We start from the raw sequence: 24,285 nt of genomic DNA, 5'->3' as shown, positions 1-24,285 counted from the left end.
TATTTCTAATTGAAAACAGGCAAAAAAAATCATTTATATCCAAAATTGATTACATTGTATAATTAAATGATGGAGATCCTCAATGTATTATAAGAGATATGTACACACCATCTAAACATTGCAACATTTCCGTGTCCATTTGAGCCACCTCATGGATGCAGGATACATTAGGAACAAAAATCAAGGAACGCTGACTAATTTGGAAATATATTTCATCCCAATCTTTAATGGGTACATGGGAAATGACAAGGCTGTGAATTTACATGGCAACACTGTAAATCCCATAATTATATCCATTCCACCCAAAGACATGAGCGCATATGTAAGAGCTTTCATCTCCTGTTGAGAACAGTCAATATTTTATATTTCGGAAAATAAGGCCGCCAATGTTCAAATGCTCCTCTCCAGAAACACCAAGATTATTTGACCTTCCTTTTAAAAACATCAATTATCACAGAAGATAATTGTTTATGCTCCATTTCTTTCATTTTTTTTCTTTTTCTACAGAGACAAAAAAAAAATACTGGATTGAGTGACAACTTGGGGCGAGCAGTCAGTCCATTATGCGTGATCCCCCATCTTGTTTGTGACGCCTCAAAACCTTTATTTACTCCCTGTGTTCCGGTCTCTTCACAGCTGCTTCAAAGTGCCACAAGAAGAACAAGGAGACCTCTCCCGAATCATTTTCTACAAAAATAAGTTGTCGTCCTCATTTCAGCTATGATTGTTCCTCTTCTCCCTCCTCTTAGTGTCTGCCGTCCTTCCAACTCCAGTGACAAACAAATGACAGGCAGATAGGTAGGGGGCCGCCACAACCTTATGGATAAGTGCTTGGCTCTTTCCTCCTCCTCCTCCTCCCCCCCGCCGTTCAACCACTGATCATTTGGTTTCCTCTGCCAGTGATGTGAATCGATTATGAAAGAGTCAGTGATGAGGGAGTGTTTTGAAGGGTAGCTGATAAAAACAGGTTTGGGTTGGGGTGGATGGTCTATGGACCGCAGGGCCACAAGCCTACAGAAGGCCAGAGGCATACAGAGGGCCAAAGGCCTATGCAGGGCCAGGGGCCTGCAGAGGGCCAGAGGTCAATAGAAGGCCCGAGGCATACAGAGGGCCAGGGGCCTCCAGAAGGCCAGGGGCCTGCGGAGCGCTAGAGGCCTATGGACTGCAGGGCTCTCCTCTCTGCCTCGTTGAGGTGGCCCGAGAACATGCTGTAACATGGCTGCTGGGCGAACTGGGTGAGGAAGTCCGTCAGGTAGGCCTGCAGCACAAATCACACCACGGGTTAATAATGACTGTAACAACGCAAGACAAAACTCATATTTTCACTTTATAGGGTTCATGAAACGGCCCTATTTGGCATCGCCATGACCCACATCAATGGTTAAATACCTGGTATCACATATCCGGAGGGGTTAATATCCTGGTCGTGTTCAATACTTATTTTGAGACACGACAGCCATCACCGTTCATCAACATCTATTTCAGTAATGATGTGATGTGGCGTTTCTTACACTGAAATCTGGCACAGCTTGCAACAATTTTAACATGAATTGCTTGTGCATTGAAATTATTGTATGAAAATAATTTTTGCAGAGTCCTAACCCTAATCTCAAAACAGGAGCTCAATAAGTAACCTAGTATTCATAGAATTAAATAATGCCATAACCCATTATTTAAAAAACCGACTTGAAACCTAACCGGCACTGTTCCAAACCAGCCGCAGACTGCAAATTTGGGGGCCTGTTTGGGGGCCTGTACCTGTAGGTCAACTTGATACAAGGGGTCCTTCAACGCATCCGGGTCGTCCTCTTCATCGTCCTCATAATAATCATCGTCTGTAAGAGCGTGGGAAGCAGACGTGCCATGTGTCAGGTTCAGAATGACATACAACAGGACATCACTTAGAGGCTGACCGAGACAATAAGATAAGGCCCGTACCATATTTGTTGGAGGCGATGAGGTCGGAGAGCAGCTGACCCGCCAGGCCTTCGTCCTCGTCGTCATCTTCATCGTCCACCCCGTCCTCGGCCTCCTGTTCCTCCCACATGCCGGTGGAATCTGAAACGACAGGAGGACAGCGATCGGTGATCCTCTTTCACTCACTACCACCCGGCTCCGTTTCAAACACGAAACAGCGTGTACAACTTGGAGCAAACAACCTTGGACACTCCAGAGGTCCTAAACGATTAAACCTGTGCCAAGTTACGTTCGTACTGTAGCTTTTTACTACATTTACGACTAATCACTCGACAGTCCCTTGTGATTAAAAAATGCATCCATCCACCCAGGGAATTTCTGCCTAAAAATATCTTTTATACTATGTTCGCCCGACCGATAAAAAAATCTTAGTCTTGGTCGTCTGAAAAGTATTAAGCAATGAATCTGGCTACAGCTTCAGCCATTAGAGGTTACTAATTGGAATAAGTACATAGAGCAGGTTGTGAACCAGGAGCAACGTGCACAAATGTTCATTTCACAAAATACACACCCCACGGACGTCCCCCCACGAATGAGCATCAGTCACATTGACTCGACTACGTCAGCGCGAGCGTAACCATGGAGGGTTGTCTACCTTGGCTCCATTCTGAGGCGGTGGCGCGGGTGGCGTTGGCCTCCACCACAGACGACAGCTCGTTTATAATGAGTTTAAAAATCTTCACTAGCAAAGGAATGTTGGTCCACCTCTCTGGGTCTACGGAGAACACACAAAAAAGCACAAAACATTCGGTGGTGAATTACAGCATGTGGAAAAAGAAGAAGTACACGAATTGAGCTGAAAAGGAAAGCACCGCATACAAATAGACTTCATTTCTTAAACGTCTTTAAACCAGGAACAGCAACCCCCCTGTGTTCTTGTCGGATTAAAAATACATGACAATATGCTGCTGCTCTAGGGAACACATCCATAACACAAAGAACAAGGCAATGGTGGTACCAATCCATCCAGCTTCTCACTGCTTTCAGGATCACAACACATCTATGATGGCCGACCCACTGAGTCACATGGGTGTTAAAGGCACTTACTCTTGGCGGATTTGGAGCGTGTTCGGATGCCCTCCTCGAGGTTGATAATCTCCTCCCCCTTCACCACGATGTCCTGCAGGCGCTTGTCGTTGGTGTTGAGGCCGTGCTGCAGCAGCTTGCAGAGAGCAACCGTACTGCAGGGGACAAGAGCCACAGAGGGGATGAGAACGACCAGGAGGAAGAGGAGAGGAGATGTCTCAGAGAGCCACCGTACTGCAGGGGACAAGAGCCACAGAGGGGATGAGAACGACGAGGAGGAAGAAGAGAGGAGATGTCTCAGAGAGCCAGGTACAACTCACAGGGCTATGTCCATTCAGAAGGAAATTCAGAGGCAAGACCACATGCATTTTTTTGTAATATTTTGATGGCTGCATGATTGTAAGATTATATACATTGTTGATTGATCTCAAAATGCCCACAGAGAGAGTGTGTGTGTGCGTTTGTTGCCCCTCTGACCTGACTTTGCCCTCATACTGGCCGTAGAAGAGGTGCTGCCGACTCATCCACTCAGTCATGACAAACTCCAGCGCTGGCTTGCCCGTGGGCCCCGGCAGGCTGCACAGGAACTCGAGCAGCGGGTCCAGCTGGGAGTGCACCAGGTGGGCAAACACCATTATCAGGGACTGGTGGGGGGGGGGGAGGCAGAGGAGGAACCAGGTTAGGCCAGACCAGGTGAGCCATGAGTACCGTAGAGAACAGTGATGCTAGAGGGAGAGGGGGACGTTCTGAGCGGCAGTCAGGTTATTATACAGGGGTGCAGAATAGAAACTCCAGGATAGCCCGGTAAGAACATCCACATATTCAAGTTTGCTTTTTACTAAGACCATAAGTCTGGCCTTGGCTGGGCAGCAATTTATTTCAACATAGGTTACACCGATAATTGTAAATAATTAATTGAGGCAGTACTATGAAGTAAAGCAAAAACATAAATCGCTAACAGTTTACAATAAGAGGACATGAATTAAACATCAATTAACGTTAGGTAATGCAGTAATAAGCACTATTATATATCATAAGCACAAGGGAAAGGATTAATGTTGGTGTTAGGATTAACCTTTATCCTGTTAATGCTTATTACTGAATTAACAAATTTTAATAACAACTGGTTTATTAATGGTTAATTCCTGTACCCTTATTGTAAAGTCTTAGCATTTTGATTGTTGTGCCGGTTTGTACACTATCCTTGGCCGCAGAGATTGTCTCGATACTCTTCAGATTGCGCTCCTTGTTCGACATGAAATCAAAAGTGTCTCCCACTTGCCCTGATTGTTCCCTTACCCTAACCACAGCCTGGAGGCCAAAATGATCTGGAGAAAAAATGAATTTGAATACAGGATTTCATCCCGAGGCTAGCAATGGATTAAGGCTATGCCATTATGCCAGCTAACAAAAAACATTTCATTTAAGGAGTACGAGGGGCTGTAGATCACCTATATTGCGGTATAACTAACTAAAAAGGTCAGGATCACAAGGGTTGACAATAACCACGTCAACGCCCCCCCCCCCACACACACACACACACACCCCCAGTCTACCTGCATCACGCTGAGCGTCTCCGCCTGCTGCATCTTGCTGAGGATGGCCCGCAGGATCTGGTCCAGCTGCTCGCCCAGCTCCGTGCCGGCCCGCGAGATCAGCGTGGACACCAGGCGGCCCACGAACGCCGCCGTGAACTCCGAGGTGCGGGGGTCCAGCAGCTGGTTGACCACCTGCATGACGTACCACAGGCCCGTGTTGCCCTGGTCGTCCCGCCACTGGCCCACCTGCTCCAGGGCGATGGACACGTAGGCCCGCAGGCACTCGCCGCCGTTCTGAGGAGGAGACGCAGCGTCACGGCGGGACAGCCGGCAGACAGGGCCAGCAGGGGGCTGGAGAAGTGACGGAGCGGTTCAGCGGCCCAAGCACAGAGGCGAGGCACCGTGGACACTTCCCAGTGGGGCTGCGTCAAATTTTGATCGCGGTTTCGATTTTTTTGGGGGTCAAACGAACTCCAAACGAATGTAGTCGAGTTGAAACGATTTATTATTAATTCTTTTTTTATCAGTATATTCGTTTCATTCTTTCAATGTTTCATAGAAATTGAACGGTAAAAAATGAACAGCTGGATACATTTTGAACATTACTATAAAGTTCTCAGTTACAAATTGATTATTTTTGAGAGAGCTGCTGAATAAATGCATCATGTTTTTAATAGTTTGACTAATCATGATTCCAATATTGACCAAAATAATCGTGATTATGATTTTTTCCATAAATCGAGCAGCCCTACTTCCAAGGTTCCCTTCTGACCTAGGGTCCTATGCTACAAAGGACCGTCATCCACCCCTCTCCTTCTCTTTCTACCTACTTTCCTACGGTCTTGTCACTATCCGGCCCAAAATAGAGCATTTGGTCCGTGAGACTATTCAACTTTACCCTTCATGGTTCATCATATAATCCAATAAACTAATATTTGTCTGTATTAGTGTTGACGTGTGCTGGGGGGCTGTGTTCACCTGCATGATTGCGTTGTCTTCGGTGCGCAGGGTGCACTGGGCGACCACGGGGAAGGCCTGACACACCAGCATCTCAGAGAGAGGGGCTTTGGTGTTGCGCACCACTGTGGTCAAGATGTCGATGGAGGTCTGCAGGGACAGGGGGGAGAATACATCATTATCACCCAGGAGGAACTCTATTGCAATATGGCCTTGCAAAGCTAACAGACTTCAGTCACCCAGGAGTCGAAAATGTGGTAAATCATCCCTTCCTGGTCATGTATTTACGTACATGTTTAAACCCTATGCTTATACAATGGCTTGTGGAACTTGTTTACGATTGGTAACATTTCGACTGGTTTGGGAGACGATATCAGCATGCTCCCCGCAGAGTCGCCATCATCGAAACCCGGTCAATTGCATTTGCATAAAGTTGATGAAATCATGGATTTGGTGTTATATTATCACACACACAAACACAAAACAGGTGGGTTTGTGGGGCTACCTACCGCACAAAGTCCGGGCGGGATCTTGTCGGAGGGGGCCTGCATGATGCTGACCAGCGTGGGGATGAGGCGCATCTGCATGGGCCCCTGGCAGCCCTCCACCTGGGCCAGCTCCTTGAAGATGTCCTGGGCCAGGGAGGCCACCACGTGATCTAGTGGGGGAGCTCACCATTACTCCTAGCCCCCTCACACGCCACCATTCATTCATTTCAATGGAGCCACTTATCAAACAATGCGCACAAAACACGTGTTCCTCTGTACACCCTAATCCAATCATGGGAAACGTAGGTTTTCTTTGCCAACAGTGGAAGCTTCTCCTCGGCTTTTGAGTGACGCGCCCCCCCGTACCGTTGTTGTACTTGAGGAATATGGCGATGGTGAGCGGGCAGATCTTGTTCTCGGCGCTGGTGGTGAAGGCGGCGTCCACCGTGCACACGATGCACAGAGTCTCCATGACCAGCGTGAGCACCTCCGAGCTGAACTGGGCGGCCAGCTGCACCAGCCCCTCCAGGATGCTGGGCAGGAAGGGCTGCAGCACGTGGGTGCTCTCCGACAGCTTCAGCTGGTCACAGTAGCTGAGGCGGGGGTGGGGGTAGGAGACTAGGTGTTACAAGTGGGCCAGATGCAAGCGTTAAAATGAGATATCAGGGAGACAAACTGTTCAAATGTTTTACCACCATTTATTTTTTACCAGTATGTACTTTATTGGTCTTACTGCTAGTTTTTAAGGTTTTATGCTGCTGGTTTTTTACTCATCTTTTGTTTTTACTGTAACTTAGATCTTTATATAATGTCCTTCATTTTCATTATTTCCTTTTTTCTGATTTAAAGCACTTTGAGCTGCAGCCTGCAATTCCTGTATGAAAGGTGCTGTAAAAATAAAGTATTACTTACTAACTACTTATATGTTTTATTACTCTCAGTGGAGCAATGCAAGGAACAGTGATTTAAAATGTGGATGGTAACAAACCATTGGTTGTTCGTATGAGAACAGATGTGCAACACATAATTGGGCGTTTTCCATGCATTTACAAAATAGGCGTTTTGGGACAGGGGGTACTTTTACAGTTTTAACAACCGATGGCGAAACTACAAATTGTGTGTGTCCGCATTATGGGAAAAGGGAACCATAGTGGGTCTGAGAACTTTTGACACCCCTACTTCACAGTAGGTACTTCCTAGCAGAACAGGGAACTGTCCTCGCAGAACAGGAAGTGTGATTGGGTCAAATGCAACCAAAAGCCAATAGCACCGGCAACACAGGCAACCACCATCTTTAAAAGCCTGTTTAAACAGCATCCTTTGCTTGCACAACAATAATAACAATGATAGCTAGCACAGAACACATAATGGACTGACAGTGAAGCCCATTATTGAGCCACCGTTACTAACATGAAACCTGCGAGGCATAACAACGGCAGAGTTTGCAGAGTGCCACCGAACGCTCACCCCCAGATGGCCCTGACGGCGGAGATGCGGACGGAGGGCGGCTGGCTGTCCTGCAGGCCGCTGACGGTGGCCTGGAGGAACTGCTGGATGAGCTCCGGGGACATGGCCGTGGTGAAGCGACTGGCAGCCCACAGGGCCCGGCCTAGCAAGAAGGGAGACGCCGCTGGGGGGGGGACAAAGGGGAGAGGTGAATCAAACAACATCAGCACACAAGTAAAACATTGGTTGAAACTCAATAAAGCCTGTGAACATTGACCCTCACACACACACAGTGCATCTGCACGGCCACTGCACACACACACACACACACACACACACACACACACACACACACACACACACACACACACACACACACACACACACACACACACGTCCTTGTTTTGTTTCTTATTTGTCCTGTATATAATGTGATTTGTACTTTTAGTGTAAATTTTTGTAAAGGCCTAACCAGGGACAGGGGTTGCAAATAGTCTTGACCAGAAACCTGTATGCATGGCATCTATTTTATATTGTGTATGAAGCAATATACAATGCATTTGTCACTGCTCAATAAACTTCTAAACAAACTAAACATCATTTGTGTATTCAACATTTCTCAATTTTTCCTCATAGCAAATGACAGATGAATGTTCTGAATCGATTCCTTCATGAACAATACATAAACTAAATGAATAGTTCAGAAAAGTTGCTGTAGGCTAGACTTAACAGCTATTATTTGAGTGTAGTTTGTTCCAACCCCTCAGCTATAAGCGACTTAAATGTGCTCAATATCTTTTTCAAAGTAACTGCCTCTATGTGAGCTAATTTAGATTTTGAGCAACTATCCATTTTGATGTGTGTATAGTAAAATAAATCATCCCTCATATGATAAATATTGTGCTATGTGATTAAAAATGCATAAATGGAAGGACAATGAAGGCATCCATCGGGGAATCCATCTTGCCCGACAATCACAGGCTGATGAAATGCACCACTTCTGAATGAAGGAGTAATGTATGTAGGGAGGGGGCAGAAGGGGAGGGGTATTTTGTTTCAAAATGTTGCACTATTCTTCTTGTCCTGCTCTCTCTCTTGACAACTCTCGAATCATTCAAGAAAGGAGAAAATGAGTTGCATTGTAAGGACAACACACATGACTGATGAGATGCATGAATAACGCCATTGAACTGCTTATCAGGTACTCACCAACCAGGTTGAGGTCGGCCAGGATGACGTTGGCCAGGAACCCGTGCATGTCGAACTGAATGCGGCCATTCTTCACATTCTCTGTAATGATGGTCTTGACCGAGCCCAAGGCCAGCATGCAGGCCTCATGGACCTTCCACCTGGAAGACACAGGCGAAGGGTTAAAGAGCAGCGACACACCGAAACACTTTACGTTCCTGCCATCTGGAGGCAGACCAAGGTAATACAACTTTGTTTGCCAGTTCCAACATCAAAGATCTACATAAAAATGATATATGCAAAAAAGCATTGTGCTGTCAATCCAAGTATAAATCCAAGTAAATATGAATCATTCAAACAAACAAATTGGTTCTTACCAACAGCAACGAAAAATATACTATTCTTCAACTGGGAATATTCTTTCCCGGTGGACTTGCTCTTCAAACCCTGACAAAATCCTCCCTCAGGCCACACGCACACTCTCTCTAAGTTTGTTTGCAGTTCAATTTGGACTCTTTGTAATGCATCTCTTTAAATCCAGTAAAGCCAGAGTATAGCAATGCTAGAACTAACGATGACATGTGTGATTGGGAGCTTTAACATCGTTGGGACTCTCAGATATGTCAAACGGACAGTGAAGGGTTGGGATGACCGGAGCAGTGTGTGATTGGGAGCTTTAACATCGTTTGGACTCTCAGATATGTCAAACGGACAGTGAAGGGTTGGGATGACCGGAGCAGTGTGTGCTCACCAGTGCTGGTTCCCGCTGTTCTTAGCCTGCTCCGCCTCCTGCAGGTGTCTCGTGGCTGCGGCCGCCAGGGCCGCCGCACTCTCGTTCTGGAACTCTGTGGCAACGGCCTGCGGGTAGAGGTCAGAGGTCAACCTTCCAGCCATGGGTAATTTTATGTAAATGCAAGAAATAATCTCTTTATTTATAACTATGAGCAGTACAAAAAAAAATGCTTTTCTCCTTCTGGGTATCAAGTAAACTGACCAAGGGGCAGGTCATAAGAATAGATAACCAAATAAGCACATTGTTTGATTGTTAAGCACCAGGGTCTTACATACATAACACATACATCAACATAATTTAAAATAATCAATTATAATATGTAAGCAAAATCATAAAGTTCCAGGCAATACAACCATGTCAAGCAGGGCACTTTGCCATCCGACTTCTTGCATTATATTGACTCATGTGACCCGTTTCCTCTCACCAACAGCAGGTCCTGAGCAGAGATGCGGACCGAGTAGGAGAAGGTGTCATCGTCCTCATCCTCAACAAACTGCTGAGGGTTGGCCGTCCACACTTTGATCTAAAAATAACCATCAAAGTTCTCAGCATTTCAGACATACCCGTTTTCAATCCAATGTCGGGACAGATTGGGCGGAAAAGTGCCGATTTCGCCCCCGTTTTTTGGGCACGATGTTGTACAATGTTTTCAAAGCGCACCTGGTCCTCTGTGATCTGCATGTAGAGGATGACGTAGTAGATGAGCTCGGGCAGTGCCTTCTTCACCGTGCTCTTGAACTTGCTGTTGTCCAGCAGCGTGTGGACAAACTCAAAGATACTGAACACCAGATTCTCAAAGCCGAGCACCTCACCTACAGGGGAAGGAGGAAAGGAGAAATTGGAGAGATTTGCTTACGGGCTAGATCCAAGCTTTTCCACACCCGCGTCACTCGGAGAGATACATCAAAGCAATGTGTTGCTGCTAGAGGAAAGCAGAGAATCCTCACCGTCCGAGTCTATGGGATCGTCCACGTCCTCCGTGTAGTTGACCTCTGTTCTCACATAGGTGACGCCAGTCAAGGAATACACCATTTAGTAATCACCCTATGCAAAATGTCTCAGAGAAAAATGATCCATTTCAAGTCATTATCCTTATTTTTTTTGCCAATAGAAATGCCCCTGAACTTATATTAATAATCTGGCAAAATTCTGGTTAAGGTATTAACTTTTTTCATGTGGCAATGCAATTGCTGTTACACATAGTCCAAAATACTGATTATTCTTGATCTCAATTTACCAACACCAGAATCCGTCGCTTTTCCTGATATAAAGCCCAATGATGCGGGGTCATGAGAGCCTGGCCAGCCAACGGCCACAGTGATGTGAGAGGATATAAAGAGGCGCTCTCTGTGAGCGTGTTCCACACGATGGGCAGGATCTGCTGCATGGAAGACACCATGGGCTTGGGGAAGTTCTTCACCAGCGCCGTCACCGCCTGGGACAGGAAACAAGACTCTGTGACCAACCGTATCTTAGGTCCTCAGCACGGATTCCCCCCTTGTTACGGCCACTACTCCCCCCACATCACCGTGGTGGAATGAGGAGCAGAGGAAGTGTAATGTAACCCATCTGTCTAAATTAGAGCAAGCAATAAGCTCTGGCACGCTGGCCATCAACTTCTCATTTAACCTGTGAACCTGTGGTAAATCATCATGGGAATATATTAGTAGACAGCTGCACGATATGAGGCTGGATATAATAACAATACAAGGTTTATATTTGTTGTTATAAACGGTTGAGAAAGTTAATCGGTACAAATTTATGAATGCGGTCGGCTTAGCTCAGGAGGTATTGCAGGATGCCTTGTAATGGGATGGTTGCTAGTTCGATCCCCAGTACCCCCTAGCTGACCATCGAGAAGCTTTCGGCCAAGCGGTATAGAGTAAATTGATTGAAAGGGGTAAAAGAGCAAGAGGCGCTTATCACTGCTGTGTGGAGTTGGGGCATGTTAACTGGGGACGTGGTCAGACACCGTGCACGACCCATACCAGGGTTCTCCCCAAACAATGCAATAGGTTCACTGCAGCACCATGGTACATTTTAAAAAACACACAACCCTTATTCAGGACCACAAGATAAAGAACACACTATTCTGGATGACTGATTGACAGAAAAAAAACAGGAAAGAAAATTGTTATTAATCCGATTACCAGCATTATTAGTAGGTAGAACATTTTGATGATTTTTGTCATTGTTAAAACATTGATATACGGGACACCTTATCTAGAATAGTTGTGCAGTTTCCCTGCATTCTAGGCCCTCAAACCCTACTACATTCCCACCTTGAGGACTTCCATCTTCAGACCACTGTCAGAGGAGGCACCATCAGGCATCTGCAGGGCCTGCACGAACGCCTCAGTGAACTGCTGGACCACGGGGAAGATCAGCGCTTTGGCAGCACCCTGGATAAACAATCCACACACACGAATACACGTTAAAGGAAATGTCTCACGGTGAAAGTGAACCTCAGCCACAATATGACATGACCAACGCGGCGCTCCACCTTTTCCAGCTCTTCGATGGCACAGATGAGGTTGGCACAGGTGGTGAATATCTCCACAGCTCTGGAGCGGGTACGGATACTGTAGACCTGCGACAGGGGTCATAGTAGTACACTACAGGTCAGGTCAATTCACTTTTGGGGCAACATTAAAAAGGATTTCACTGGTTTGCTAAGAACTCAGGTAACTTGTTGACATTGTTTATGTCCAGATGTAAATCAGCCATGATTTCTGTTAAACTCCCCCCCTCTCGCATTGTAGGCAAGTTCAAAAGCTAGGCAAGTGGCCGTTGAAAACAATTAAAATCTTATCAAGCGTTTAGCAGCTCCCATAGCTGTATCTTTGTTTTTGTCCAACACATGCAAGTGCTACACAAACTGCCCTAGCTAGGTAATATTCTCTGATAGTGACCATAAACCAACATGTTTTCGATTCTGTGTGTACATGCAAGTGTGCATGCTCACACCCCTAGAGTCAGAGACATGCAGTTAGACATCTGAGCACAGACGCTGGCTGCGTTATTGGCACACTGTTAATTCTGTAAAGAGCAACATTTCGGAGTGCAGAGCAACATTTCAAGTTTAGCTAAGAGAAGGAGGGTGTGTTTTTTAGCTGATTGCAACGCAAGCATTCACTTCGGAATCAAAATGAAGTGCTCGGCTCCTGGTTGTTTGAATGGATGTGGAACGAGACCTAACTGAAAACTAATCTCTCTTTTACCCTACCATGCTGGGTGATTTACATCTGGAGAAAGAATGTCAACAATTGACATGGGGAAATGAAAGCCTTGTTGTCTTTACCAATAGTAAATGCTGGAGTTTCAGTGATCCCTCTCCAACATAAATGACATTTCAGGGAAAAGCCTTAAGGCCACATTATAAACTAAGATTATGTTTAATTTAGGAACAAAATGACGGTCGGAAAAAAAGCAAGCACATTAGGATTCAGAGAGGGCCCATCAGCCAAGGAAACCTTGAGAGACCTCATCAGAACAAGACAATAAACCAAGACAAAGGAAAATAAGACTTGTAAGGTTGGTGAATCGGTCAGGACTTACCTCGGCCATGGTGAAGATCTTGTACATCTCTGGCAAAATCACGGGGGCAACCAGGGGCATTTGTGTGTCCGTAACCTCCCGTGTGAATTCTTATTCAACAAACAAACGGGCAATAGGTTAGTGGCAGTGACCAAGCCACATCCATCCATGAGCTGCATGGGCCAGAATTTGGACTACCATAGCAATCAGTAAGTACCATGTGAAGCCGTGTGTCCGTTCCATGTGCCCCCCCACACCAAAAATAAAAACACCTCCCGCAAAGCATGCATGTCGGGACATCCCGGTTGCCTACCTGTGAGGACCCGCATGGCACCGTGCACGGCGTTGACCTCCCCGCTGACCAGCATCTCCATCAGCAGGTTGAAGAGCTGGGGCCAGGCCTCCGGCCAGTCCCAGTGGGCGATGGCCGAGACGGCGTACGCCACGCTGGAGCGCACCTTGCTGATGGCTTCCCGGAGCCCTCCGGGAAGCAGCTCTCGGATGGCAGCCTTAGCCTGGGGGGGGGGGGGGGGGACAGTACGATTTGATGAAAAAGTAATATTGCGATTATTGTGGACAATATTGCGATTGCGATATAATAAAGAAATGGTGTTATGAGTCTACTTGCTTGGTTATCAAGGAAAATGCACACAGATTGCTGATGATTTTAAAATGTTTATTTCTCAACTCAAATATACAAACTTAAACTAGCATAAAAAAATACAAAAAATAAAAAATTGGAAAGTACTGTTTTCAAAATAACAATATTTTACAAAATTGCAATAAACTCATTCAAAAGCCAACTCAAAACTCACCTCTTCATGAAAGCATATGACCCCTGACCCCACACATACCACACCTGACTCTATTCCAAACCTCATTTTGAATTTGTAAAAAAAGCGTCTTTGAGTGACCTCCAAATCAATTATTATTATTATTATTATTATTATTAAAATTGAATAAATAAAAAAAATAAATATCTAGGCATTTCTGCAGTGCAGTAATTTGTTAGGTTAGTACAACTAAATAAAGTAAATGGAATAAATGCACTTTTTTAAATCGCAGCCTTTTGTGGTTATACAATCGCAAAAGCTGATATCGCGATTGTGATTAGATTAATCGTGCAGCACTAGTGTGACTGAGTGCACCATGGTAGTGAGGTAGGACATGTGTGTGCTGGTGAACCACAAATATGGTTTTGGGTTCCCTTGAAGGGATACACCTCCCCTTGAAACATCTGAGAATGATTTTTTTCTTTGTTAATTTTTTAAAGAATTCTGGAATTATTGAATAAACTGCCGAAATGGCATGGTGTGATAGCAGTCAGCATACCCGATCTGAGGTTTCGGGTGGCCTGAACTTCTCGGACTGGGAGCACCAGTGTGTCTCGACATATTGCTTCAGGATAACCGACGCCAACTGTGCACATAGACGACGAGAGAAGAGACACACACACACACACACACAATGTCAGAAAACCTCTGGACCGACTGTTCATCACTCTATGCATGCACCTGAAGGCTCGTCCCTTCTTGTTGGATGTGGTCTCCATTAGATCTGTCACCAGGTTACCTACCCCTTGCTCAGGAGGTAGAGCAGTTGTCTTGTAACCGAAAGGTTGCTAGTTCGATCCCCAGCTCCGCCTAGCTGAGTGTTGGTGTGTCCCTGAGCAAGACACTTAACCCTAAACTGCTCCTGACGAGCTGGCTGTCGCTTTGCATGGTTGACCCTGCCGTCTGTGTGTATCAACCGATGTAAGTCGCTTTGGATAATAGCGTCTGCTAAATGCCCTAATTGTAATTGTAATGATGTGCTCAGTATCTCAATTTGACACTTCAAGTAAAAAAAAAAGATACATTTGGATGATTTCTAACCACACTCTCCTGAAGTTTGTTTGTTTAACCTCACCTGGCGGATGGCTAGCGCCCCCTGTGGGTCCACGGTGAGCTCTGCCAGGTGGACACCAAACTCTGCAACACCAGCAAAACAATCAAGGAAATGTAATACTAATAGACTAAAGCCTGCAGGGAACCTGACATTGTGGTCTCCAAATATGAGATTGTCATGGGAAACCTTTATACAGCCAAAACACCATGGTTGGAATGTGTCCGTTCACATCATTATTTATACATACAACCGCAGGACACAAGATGGATAAAGATAAAAGGGCATGAGGAGGTGCCTGGTAGCTATGGCAACGATATCATATAAATGGTTGCAACAAAATATGAAAAAAGCTCTGCTGGTTGGGCATGCCTCCAAAAAGTTTCAAATCCTGGAGGGGGGGAAAAAGAAGCAAATGTTCTACATTTCAGAACAAGACAACATCAACAGGCAGAAAAGCAAGCCCTGAGCCTTCATCTCTCAGGGCATTCCACCCAGTTCACATGCCGGTACCCAGACAGCCAACTGGGATGGAGGTTCACATAAACACAGCCAGAATCTAAAGCCAGTCTCTGACTGTCCCCGAACAGTCTCCACCCCTCTCCCTGGGTTTAACTAGGAATGACATCAGGGGGCCAGCAGACAATGTGAGTGCTGACGATTCTGTACAGCATCTCACTGACACAGAGGCCAGCGGATATGGACATGGCCCATGCGAGACCGCAAGCAAGTCTACATGCTGGTGCACAATCAGCCTTTTGCTGGCAGCAGGAGTGAAGCATAAAACAAAAGACAAAGAACTTGTTTCCGAGCCACAATGGGTAATCCATCATACTGTACCATGGCTGCTGTAGAAGGAACCGTTATGCTGCCAAATGGCCAAATATTTTATGGAGTAGAAGTTTGCAAAGTAGAATTTGTTGGGTATTCACATTAGTACATTTATGCAAAATACACATCTTAAAAGGATAGGTGTACCTGTGTAAAACATTGCATTAAGTGGATGCATAGGCTGTGGCATATTATATTAATGATTAACCAGTTCCATAAGAATCCCCAACCCGAAACAGAGCAGGGGTTCTAAGTGAGATGTTGAAAGCTGGGGATGCCGGCTGGCTGACCCGCGGGTCACCCAGAAAACATCTTCGCGGGAAAGTGTGTCACTATACCACGTTGTCATAACGACATCCGCTCGGTTAGTTTATATTAGTTTCCAGGCTTTAAAAGGTGGATTGAACCAACATATATTTATTTATTTTAGACAATTAACCAATGAGCAGGCGGGGCCAGAGACAAGCCCCGGGGGGGGATTCATGTTCAGGGAACAGGGCTGCTGTCATCTTCCAGTTCCCACCCTCACTATGATCATGTGTCCACATGGATCATGTATTTTACACATGGTTTTGCTCTTCGCCTTTTACCACACAGTCTTCCCCATCCTTATAAATGACGATCTAGTAATCCAGATACGTTGGTCAGAGTATATCTGAAAATGTATTTTTTAGCCAACTTCAATAACTTGTTAAAGATGAGGCCTGTTCCGACAGAGTCATCGAGCCCTGAGATTGCTAAGGAGCACGTTAGTCACTTAGGACCAGATCGAAAGGCAGCTCTTATGGTCGTTGGGATGCGTAAATGGTCCAGCCAAACAGTAGATCAAAACGAAGACCACAGGTCCCTCAACAGCTAATCTAACCTAGCATAGCCCACACTGGCTATCACTTACCCTCGGTTACTTCCAGCACTTTTATCTGCTCCTCTGCTGCCGAACGCACTTCTTGAACCGGGGACAAAATCGCCGTGAGAGTCTCAATGAGAGCCTCCTTCAGTCCCTGTTGAACTGGGCCGGCGGCCGAACCGGACCGAGGACCCGTGACACTCATGCCTGCCATGTTTTCACCTGCACAGCCTAGGCAGCCCACTACTGACCACCGCCGGGAGGGGAGCAGAGCACCAAAACGAAGCGCGCCAATGCATGGAAACGTGAGGGCGGAGTTTAGTGCAGGAAACACATTGTCCTCCACGGATCCTTCTTCCGGTCGGCTGCACAGCAGTAATAAAAGGAGTGCCCCCTCTCGTGGAGACGTAATATTAAGGCTTTCTTTTTTCGCAGAAGACTAAGGTGATTTATCAATACAGGACCGTTTTGAGATGGAAACTAGCAAACCCTTCCAAAGAATATCAACGATATTCTATTAGTAATCTATATATTATTTGACTTTAATTAGGCTGCCGCTGCGGAATCACACCTTCAATTAATTGTTGGTTAAAAAATTATGTTTGCCTTGTTCTGTCAACATTCTGGGGACTAGTAAGTGTTCCCTATTAGTTCATTCTGTTTGTCACGCAAAACAACAATAGCCACTAAACTACAATGCTGTTTAAATAGGTTAGCATTTAAACAGCATAACAGAAGGTGAATATTAACCAAACAACCTGGAAAGGCAATTTAGATTTATGCCGATTCAGTTGCATCTCTACCCATCTGTGCACCTGTACCTGTGTGTGTGTGTGTGTGTGTGTGTGTGTGTGTGTGTGTGTGTGTGTGTGTGTGTGTGTGTGTGTGTACTCAATGTGTGTTAGACAATGGAACAAATCTGCTTTGACTGTAATTTGAGTCTGTACAAAATGTTCAGTAACAGACACGTGGATGAACAAAAATAGAAATTAGCAGGGTGAATTTCGCTGCTGCAGTCACTTATTTCTGCAGTGAGGTTGGAACGACGGAACAAAGGGGAGAGGTTTATTGGCATAAACATTTGAGTGTCATCTAATGTTACATAGCATGACTGTTTCGGACTGTATTACTTATAGTAAGTACAGATCCAAATGGCTACTGTGATGCAGTGTATCCCGTACACCCATGAGAAGTCCTAGTCTTGTGCCTGTGTGTCAGGTGCAAAGTCGGAAACATCTTGTATACATTTACTTCTACCTCATGTAATTACTATGTAGTATCTGATATAGCCATGTCGGAAATCCTCCTCTCCGATGAGTGAAGAGTTGATGCCCTTTGATCCTATCACGCCACAAATTAAAGACAGTGCCAAGAATATCGGTGTAAATACAGCAGTGTAAGTAGTTGTCACACACTGATTTTTCAGAGCTTTAAAGTCGTGTTGAAGTTGTATGTGGTGCAATACAACTCTGTTTGGGTTAAAGGAACCCATTAACTTTGTTATTTAATGATTTGTTTTTTTCTCTTAATTTAGTTTCTCTCTCTCTCTCTCTTGTATATATATATATATATATATATATATATAAATTGACAGCTTTATTCAAATAGGACGTCCTGTATATGGTTGTGTGTAGGAGTTCAGGAGAGACGGATGATCACTCAAAGCTGTATATCAGAAACATGGGAATCATGGTTGTTGTGGACTACACATTGGAGAACACCTTCCAATAGCCAGCCCAGCAGGCCACCTAGGAATGAATCAAACACTATTGAGTTTTTTTCTTATTTTTTTTAAGCAAAAAGAATTTGGTTTATGTAGAAACAAGCAATGTTTTGCAATTGGATACCTTCCTCTCATTTAAAAGTTAAAGCTAAAAAAAAAGGAAAGAAATAAATTTAAATGTATATCCCCCCCCCGGCCCTTTCATTGTACCCAGAATCAAACACGTTTTTCCTCTGTACGTGTGCGCAGATGTGGAAAAAACAAAAACAAGGGAACCCCAGGATATATCCAAAGGGTTGATAGATACTAGTGTACAGTGTGTGTGCGTGTTTGTGTGTGTGCGTATATAATCTGAAATATATATATTTTATATATATAAGATTGTGTTAGGGCTTGAATGTGGCATACCCTGATTATCTTTTCGTCTATCTGGTTTTACAAAGAAAAACAAATGACACGAAGGTACAGACTCTTTTCCAAACCTCCTTGCCAAGTCCTGTTATATAAATCAAAGGAGGATAAAATCAAAATATCATAATCAACCAACAAACAAAAAGTAGGGGGAAAATAAAAACTATAGCAACAGACATCAGACCCTCCTAAACAGCCCCCCTTGGCTCACCCAAACCCTAGGGGGGGGGGGGGTCAGCTTGGTTGTACAGCGCAGTGAAACATAACTTACATATTAGCTCTTTGTTGTCGTCATTTTTTTTTTCTTAATTTTTTCATTTTTTTACACATACACTCGTGATCAAGGCACAGGGATCTTCTACACGTTATTTTTTTTCTTCAATAAAGTTGTACAAAATAATACATTTTACAGTCTGTACAAGAATAATAAGTCCAGCAGTAAAATAAAAAGACAAACATGTTCAAAGCCCGGACTGGGATGGGATCAGGAAGGGTGAGGAGCAAGACAAGGGAGCAAGTGTGCAGGGGGCCAAAGCATGTGAGGTGAGCGAGTGTGTGTGTGTGTGTGTGTGTGTGTGTGTGTGTGTGTGTGTGTGTGTGTGTGTGTGTGTGTGTGTGTGTGTGTGTGTGTGTGTGTGTGTGTGTGTGTGTGTGTGTGTGTGTGTGTGTGTGTGTGTCCCATCTTTTTACCTCATGCCTCAACCGATGTTTCTTTTTTCACCCTTGATCGTCAATAAAGAAGAGTCGGGTGTTGTGGGGGGTAAACCAAAATCACAATCATTTTGGAAGTTGTTTGGACAGTTTGTGTCGTTCGTCAAACCACATGGTTGTTTCAAAAACTCGATAAATATTTGGATCAATCAATTTGCAGAGGCTAGAACTAAATATATACACATATCTCAGGAAGAGTTTTCCTCTTGGATGGTTTTCTGAGGATTGAATGTCTTCCTCTGGTTGGCCTTTATTCCAGACGGCTAAGAAGACACCATCCTTCTCTTGGCCACACAGTGATTTACAGCAAAGTAGTACTATGGCAACGAGTGACTCCATGAACAACAGTGGTCTAATCATGTTTTGGTAAAAAAAAGAAGATAAAATGAATGGATTAATCATTTCAAATTTGTTTAATAGTGGCAGGGAAGGAAGAGGACACGTCGGAGTGAAGGCTGTGTGTGTGTGTGTGTGTGTGTGTGTGGGAATGAGTGTGTGCCTTTTTGTTTTTGTGTGTGTGGGGGGGTCGTTAAGCTTAAATGGTGTGCAAGGGCAGATCGCACACACTGTGTACACCAACACACAACATGGGGGGGGGGGAAACAAAACTGTTAAACATGTTGAATTGTGTTATTACAGGAATATATCATATTTATATATACATATTTATATACAGACATATAAATATATATATATATGTATATAGCTTGGATCTTTTTTGCACTGCATGAAGTTCACTGGTATGCATGGAGTTATGTATTGAATGTTTTTGTTTTGTTTTCTCGTTGACTTTTGCCCCCCAAAGAGCTGGTCTTGCACTTTTTGGTCAGCTGGTCCACTTCTTGAACCAAGACCAGAACCGTCTCACAACCCTCCTCCCCCTCCCCTAGAGTCTGCCTTAACCCCAGTTAGCCATCTGAATATGTTGTTCATTGCCCCCCCAGCCATTCCAATGGGTGAAAGGGACCTCTTCGTCGTGGGTGACGTCCCCCACAAAATGAACTCACAAAAAAAAGAGTCCAGAGTTAGCTCGCACGATGCATCAATGAAAATAGTACGTCTTGATTCTAACTATGTGTGTGTTTGTGTGTTTTACTTTTGTGTGTTGTCTATAAAGTGATACAATGAAACCTTGATCTCCGGTTACGTTTGACCTCAGATGTGTGTGTGTGTGTGTGTATGTTTATTTATCTGTGTATGACAGAGTCAGAAAGCTAAAAGGATCCATCGCCTGTCCATTGGAAAACAATATTCCAGTCTCTTTCTTCCAGGAGGTCAGGGCAAGGTTCTGGGGGAGCTGGGGGTTGGGAGGGGGGTGTCTCGGCAGAGTCAAGCAGTCTGGCCTGGTGGCGCTGTGTCGCAGTGGCCCGCTGACGCGCGCGTCTTCAAAGTAATGTCCTGCACGGCTGTGGTTGCACGTGGTCTGGTCTTCACCAGCCTACCCGCCGCCCTGGGACATGTGGACGGGTCGTTTGGTCAGTTAGGTGGGTGGGTTTACAGGTCGGTGGGACGCTCGTTAGGGGGAGGGGCAGGATGGGGGGGAGGGTTAGGGGAGGCGGGGGGCGGTTGGTGTCGGTGTCTTTTTGTTATCGTCCCAGAGGTCCGATCACAAGAGCTCATACTGCCGCAGGTGCATGCGCTGGATGATGTCCCGGCAGTCGCTGAAGACGCGGCGGATGTTCTCCGTGTCCACGGCGCACGTGAAGTGGGGGTAGCAGTAGTGGCGGCCGTCCCCGCTCGCCGTGCTGATCCTCTGCAGGGGGGCACAGAGGGCGGGGGTTAAGTTAGCGCTTCGTCGTGCTTTGAGGACCAGATGTATTGAAAAGTGAACAGGAAAAAATGTAACCACGACCAGAATTTTAGATCGCCTGAGTACTTCAGAAGAGTAGAGCAATATCCCTGAAATTGTATCGTTTTTACGGAGCAAGGCACACAGAGTGCAAAGGAGGCGGGCTGTAGATTCCTCTTCCTTCGTATAAGACCCAAGTCTATTTTAGACGCAAAACCTTCTAAAACGTTATTTCCCGTCCGTCCTGACACGGCCGTGTGTTTTGGGCATGAGGAATGCATTTAGTTATTAATTTGTTATTGAACACATATAAGCCGCCATTATGTGAATGCATTGAATTTCCAAGGAAGTTCATTGTTCAACTCTTTTTAAAGAGTTGAACTCTCTCTCTTTGATTGCTCTTTTGTTTACTGGGTTGAGCAAATCAAAACAAGGTAAGGTAAAGCAAGGTAAAAGGCTGAGGTTTAGCGTTAAGGGTTCGGTTTCGGGTTCGGGGATAGGGTGAGGGTTAGGGTTTTAACATTGTATTTAAAAATGGCACGTACCAGAAATTCGTCCCGGATGAAGTACTTTGCTCTTGTGACGCGAGGATCCTCTCCTTGTTCTGGAATTGCTGTTGAGAGTACAGACCTTTAGTACTTCATAACTGTATGTCTTGTAGTGCAGAACAACTACTGTATTAACATTGACTTGCTGTTGCTCAAGTCTGTACGATCCCATTCAAACAGACTGAAGCCAGAGTATCATCAGAAGAAGAAGAAGAAGAAGAAGAAGAAGAAGGATAATAAGACGAAGATGAGGAAGAAGAAGAAGAAGAAGAAGAAGAAGAAGAAGAAGAAGAAGGATAATAAGATGAAGATGAGGAAGAAGAATAACAAGAAGAAGAAAAAATTTTTACCATCATCCGGTGTAGTGTAGCGTTCAAACTCAAAGAAATAATCTTCGATTTTTGATTTCCCTGCTAGAACCTTCTCTGCTAGCAGATCCTGTTTGTTCAAGAAGAGGATAACTGAAATGGTCCGTAGCCACCTGGGAAGTGAGCAAAGACAACATTTATAAATTCGATGACCCCAAGCATAAGGTTCATCTACTGTCCCTTGAACCTTGTATAAATAGGGAATGTTCTACAGCCTATACTTGGATGTAGCTTTAATGAATAATAATATTTAGACAGTCTTATCTGGAAAATCATTGGGCTTTTTATTCTGATTCGTACAAGCACATTTTTATACTTTTCAAAAGCAAATTGTATTTCTAACCATGCATAACATCATGAATAAAAGACGTGTTTGTACTTTTTAAATGTTTTTTTATCCTGTGACCCATTTGTATAGTCTGGCAAAACATAACCTCTGAACAAAAACATTTTCAACGATGACAGGTTCCGCGTGCGACGATGTCACTCCAGGAAGCAGGAGGACTTGTCTTCTAAACGACTTACCTATTGTTCCAGATGTTCTTGAAGAGATTGAGGGCCTCTTGCAGCCTGTTTGTATGATTGTCTTCTCTGATCACCATGTTGTAACTGCTACTGGCCACCACAAAGATAATGGCCGTCACATCTGTTTCACACAGACACACCGACACACACAGGCACGCACACACACACAGACATGCACAAGGAAATATTTTATAACCCCCATTGCGAGTGATGGCCTGGCCTTAACATTTACTCTTTAGAAGAAATGAGAAGGTAAATGTTGATGTATCGATATAAACATGAGCTGGGGAGGTCCGGGGCCAACTAGGCCTTACCGTTAAAACACTGGATCCATTTTCGGCGCTCATCCCTCTGTCCTCCCACGTCAAACATGCTGTTGAGCAGAAAACCGGTTGGGACAAATAAAGTGACAGCACTACACACAATAGAGAATCTGTCATTCATTTAAGAACATAATTAACATCACACCTAAGATTAATTGGAAAAAACACATCTTCTAACAAATGACATGACCTTGATTCTTACATATTTTTTAAGAAAGCTACAATTCATTAAGATATCCATACACATGTCAGTATGGGAAGAACAAATTCTTTATCTATAGTCTTCTGTGTTCCAGCTCATCACACCCTACGTCCCACCAAAAAGCATTGCTAAATCAAAACATAAGTCAAGAAGAGAACCCACTGGAAGTTGACTTTGTCTATTTGAAAGGTTGTCTCGAAGATCCCAGACGTCAGCACTCGGCATCTCAGTAAGTCCTGAAGGAGAAGGAGAGATATGGGGGACTTGAGAGTTGAACGATGCAAACACTATGGTAGATTCACAACATGAGGCTACATGTTAAAAAATGAGGAATCAAGCAATATTTATCATACAAATAAATTAATAAATGATGAGAGCTACAGGAAGAGGAGAGGATTATATCATTATTGACTTCAGAAATGGGGCAATCTGTGCAGTTACCCTACTGAACATTAGCTTCTACAATGTGTGTGTGTGTGTGTGTGTGTGTGTGTGTGTGTGTGTGTGTGTGTGTGTGTGTGTGTGTGTGTGTGTTTTTGTTTGTGTTTGTGTGTGTCTGTAGATATCTTACCTGATCAGTTGGTGTATAATCACTTTGCCGGACGACATCGATTCGGTCTAAAAAGCTACAAAATACAAAAACCAGAAGAAAAAGTTACAGAATATCATGGCAAACAACGATGCACATTTGCAGCTATACATTTTCCAAATCCATTTTTTTGAACTTCAATGCTACTTTTTGAGTTAACCATACAGTATACTCCACATACAATACAAATTAGTCATACATATTTAAAACCTGTAGCACAATAGGAGCTAAAATGTTGTCAAACCCCCATTGAAACAACCAAACAAAACAATGTTCTTTTTCGCCACTTCATCTCAAGCTTTCCTAAAAAACGTTAAATAAATGTAAAATATTGGTACAAATATTTAAGCCATCAGTTTTAAGCAACAGAGAGCCAGATGACGTAAAGAAAATAAATACTCCATTACCTGGACAGAAAATAATTATTGTTCAATAATTGTAAACAGGACAAAAATATTTCCCGCTTTTGGTTGTCATCTTTAAATTGGACGTCGTCAATGAGTTAATTATTCACTGTGAAAGTCCAACAGCTGTGATGTGTACGTCTATAACTGCCTACTTTATAATACACTGATTAATTTTCC

The 24,285-nt window shown here is 44.4% G+C and overlaps 2 protein-coding genes across 2 annotated transcripts in view; both read right to left on the bottom strand.

The window, feature by feature from the left end:
* Window positions 1–226: 226 nt before the first annotated feature.
* Window positions 227–16,779, bottom strand: ipo9 (importin 9). Its single transcript, XM_079747546.1, has 24 exons — window positions 16,561–16,779; window positions 14,859–14,920; window positions 14,283–14,369; window positions 13,264–13,465; window positions 12,972–13,060; window positions 11,917–12,003; window positions 11,696–11,815; window positions 10,748–10,848; window positions 10,361–10,419; window positions 10,074–10,225; window positions 9,838–9,936; window positions 9,372–9,478; window positions 8,642–8,781; window positions 7,454–7,616; window positions 6,353–6,579; window positions 6,008–6,156; window positions 5,520–5,648; window positions 4,560–4,835; window positions 3,481–3,647; window positions 3,025–3,158; window positions 2,573–2,692; window positions 1,939–2,058; window positions 1,759–1,835; window positions 227–1,258 (listed from the first exon to the last, which is right to left on the bottom strand). The coding sequence occupies exons 1-24, from the start codon at window positions 16,724–16,726 to the stop codon at window positions 1,148–1,150; spliced, it is 3,144 nt and encodes a 1,047-aa protein (XP_079603672.1). The 5' UTR covers window positions 16,727–16,779; the 3' UTR covers window positions 227–1,147.
* A 1,665-nt stretch (window positions 16,780–18,444) lies between these two features.
* The window catches only part of LOC307083637 (guanine nucleotide-binding protein G(s) subunit alpha-like), a 28,304-nt gene continuing 22,463 nt past the window's right edge, over window positions 18,445–24,285 (bottom strand). The window contains exons 6-12 of the mRNA XM_079747574.1: window positions 23,684–23,738; window positions 23,275–23,348; window positions 22,902–22,960; window positions 22,588–22,708; window positions 22,045–22,175; window positions 21,692–21,759; window positions 18,445–21,110 (exon numbers count right to left, since the gene is read on the bottom strand). Of these exons, the coding sequence (XP_079603700.1) occupies window positions 20,964–21,110; window positions 21,692–21,759; window positions 22,045–22,175; window positions 22,588–22,708; window positions 22,902–22,960; window positions 23,275–23,348; window positions 23,684–23,738 (655 nt within the window). The 3' untranslated portion in view covers window positions 18,445–20,963. The remainder of the gene's footprint in view (window positions 21,111–21,691; window positions 21,760–22,044; window positions 22,176–22,587; window positions 22,709–22,901; window positions 22,961–23,274; window positions 23,349–23,683; window positions 23,739–24,285) is intronic.

This window comes from Pollachius pollachius (assembly GCF_949987615.1).
Source record: "Pollachius pollachius genome assembly, chromosome: 12".
Lineage (NCBI taxonomy): Eukaryota > Metazoa > Chordata > Actinopteri > Gadiformes > Gadidae > Pollachius > Pollachius pollachius.
The sequence above is the reverse complement of the archived record's forward strand: the minus strand, read 5'-3'. Positions and strand labels throughout refer to the sequence as shown.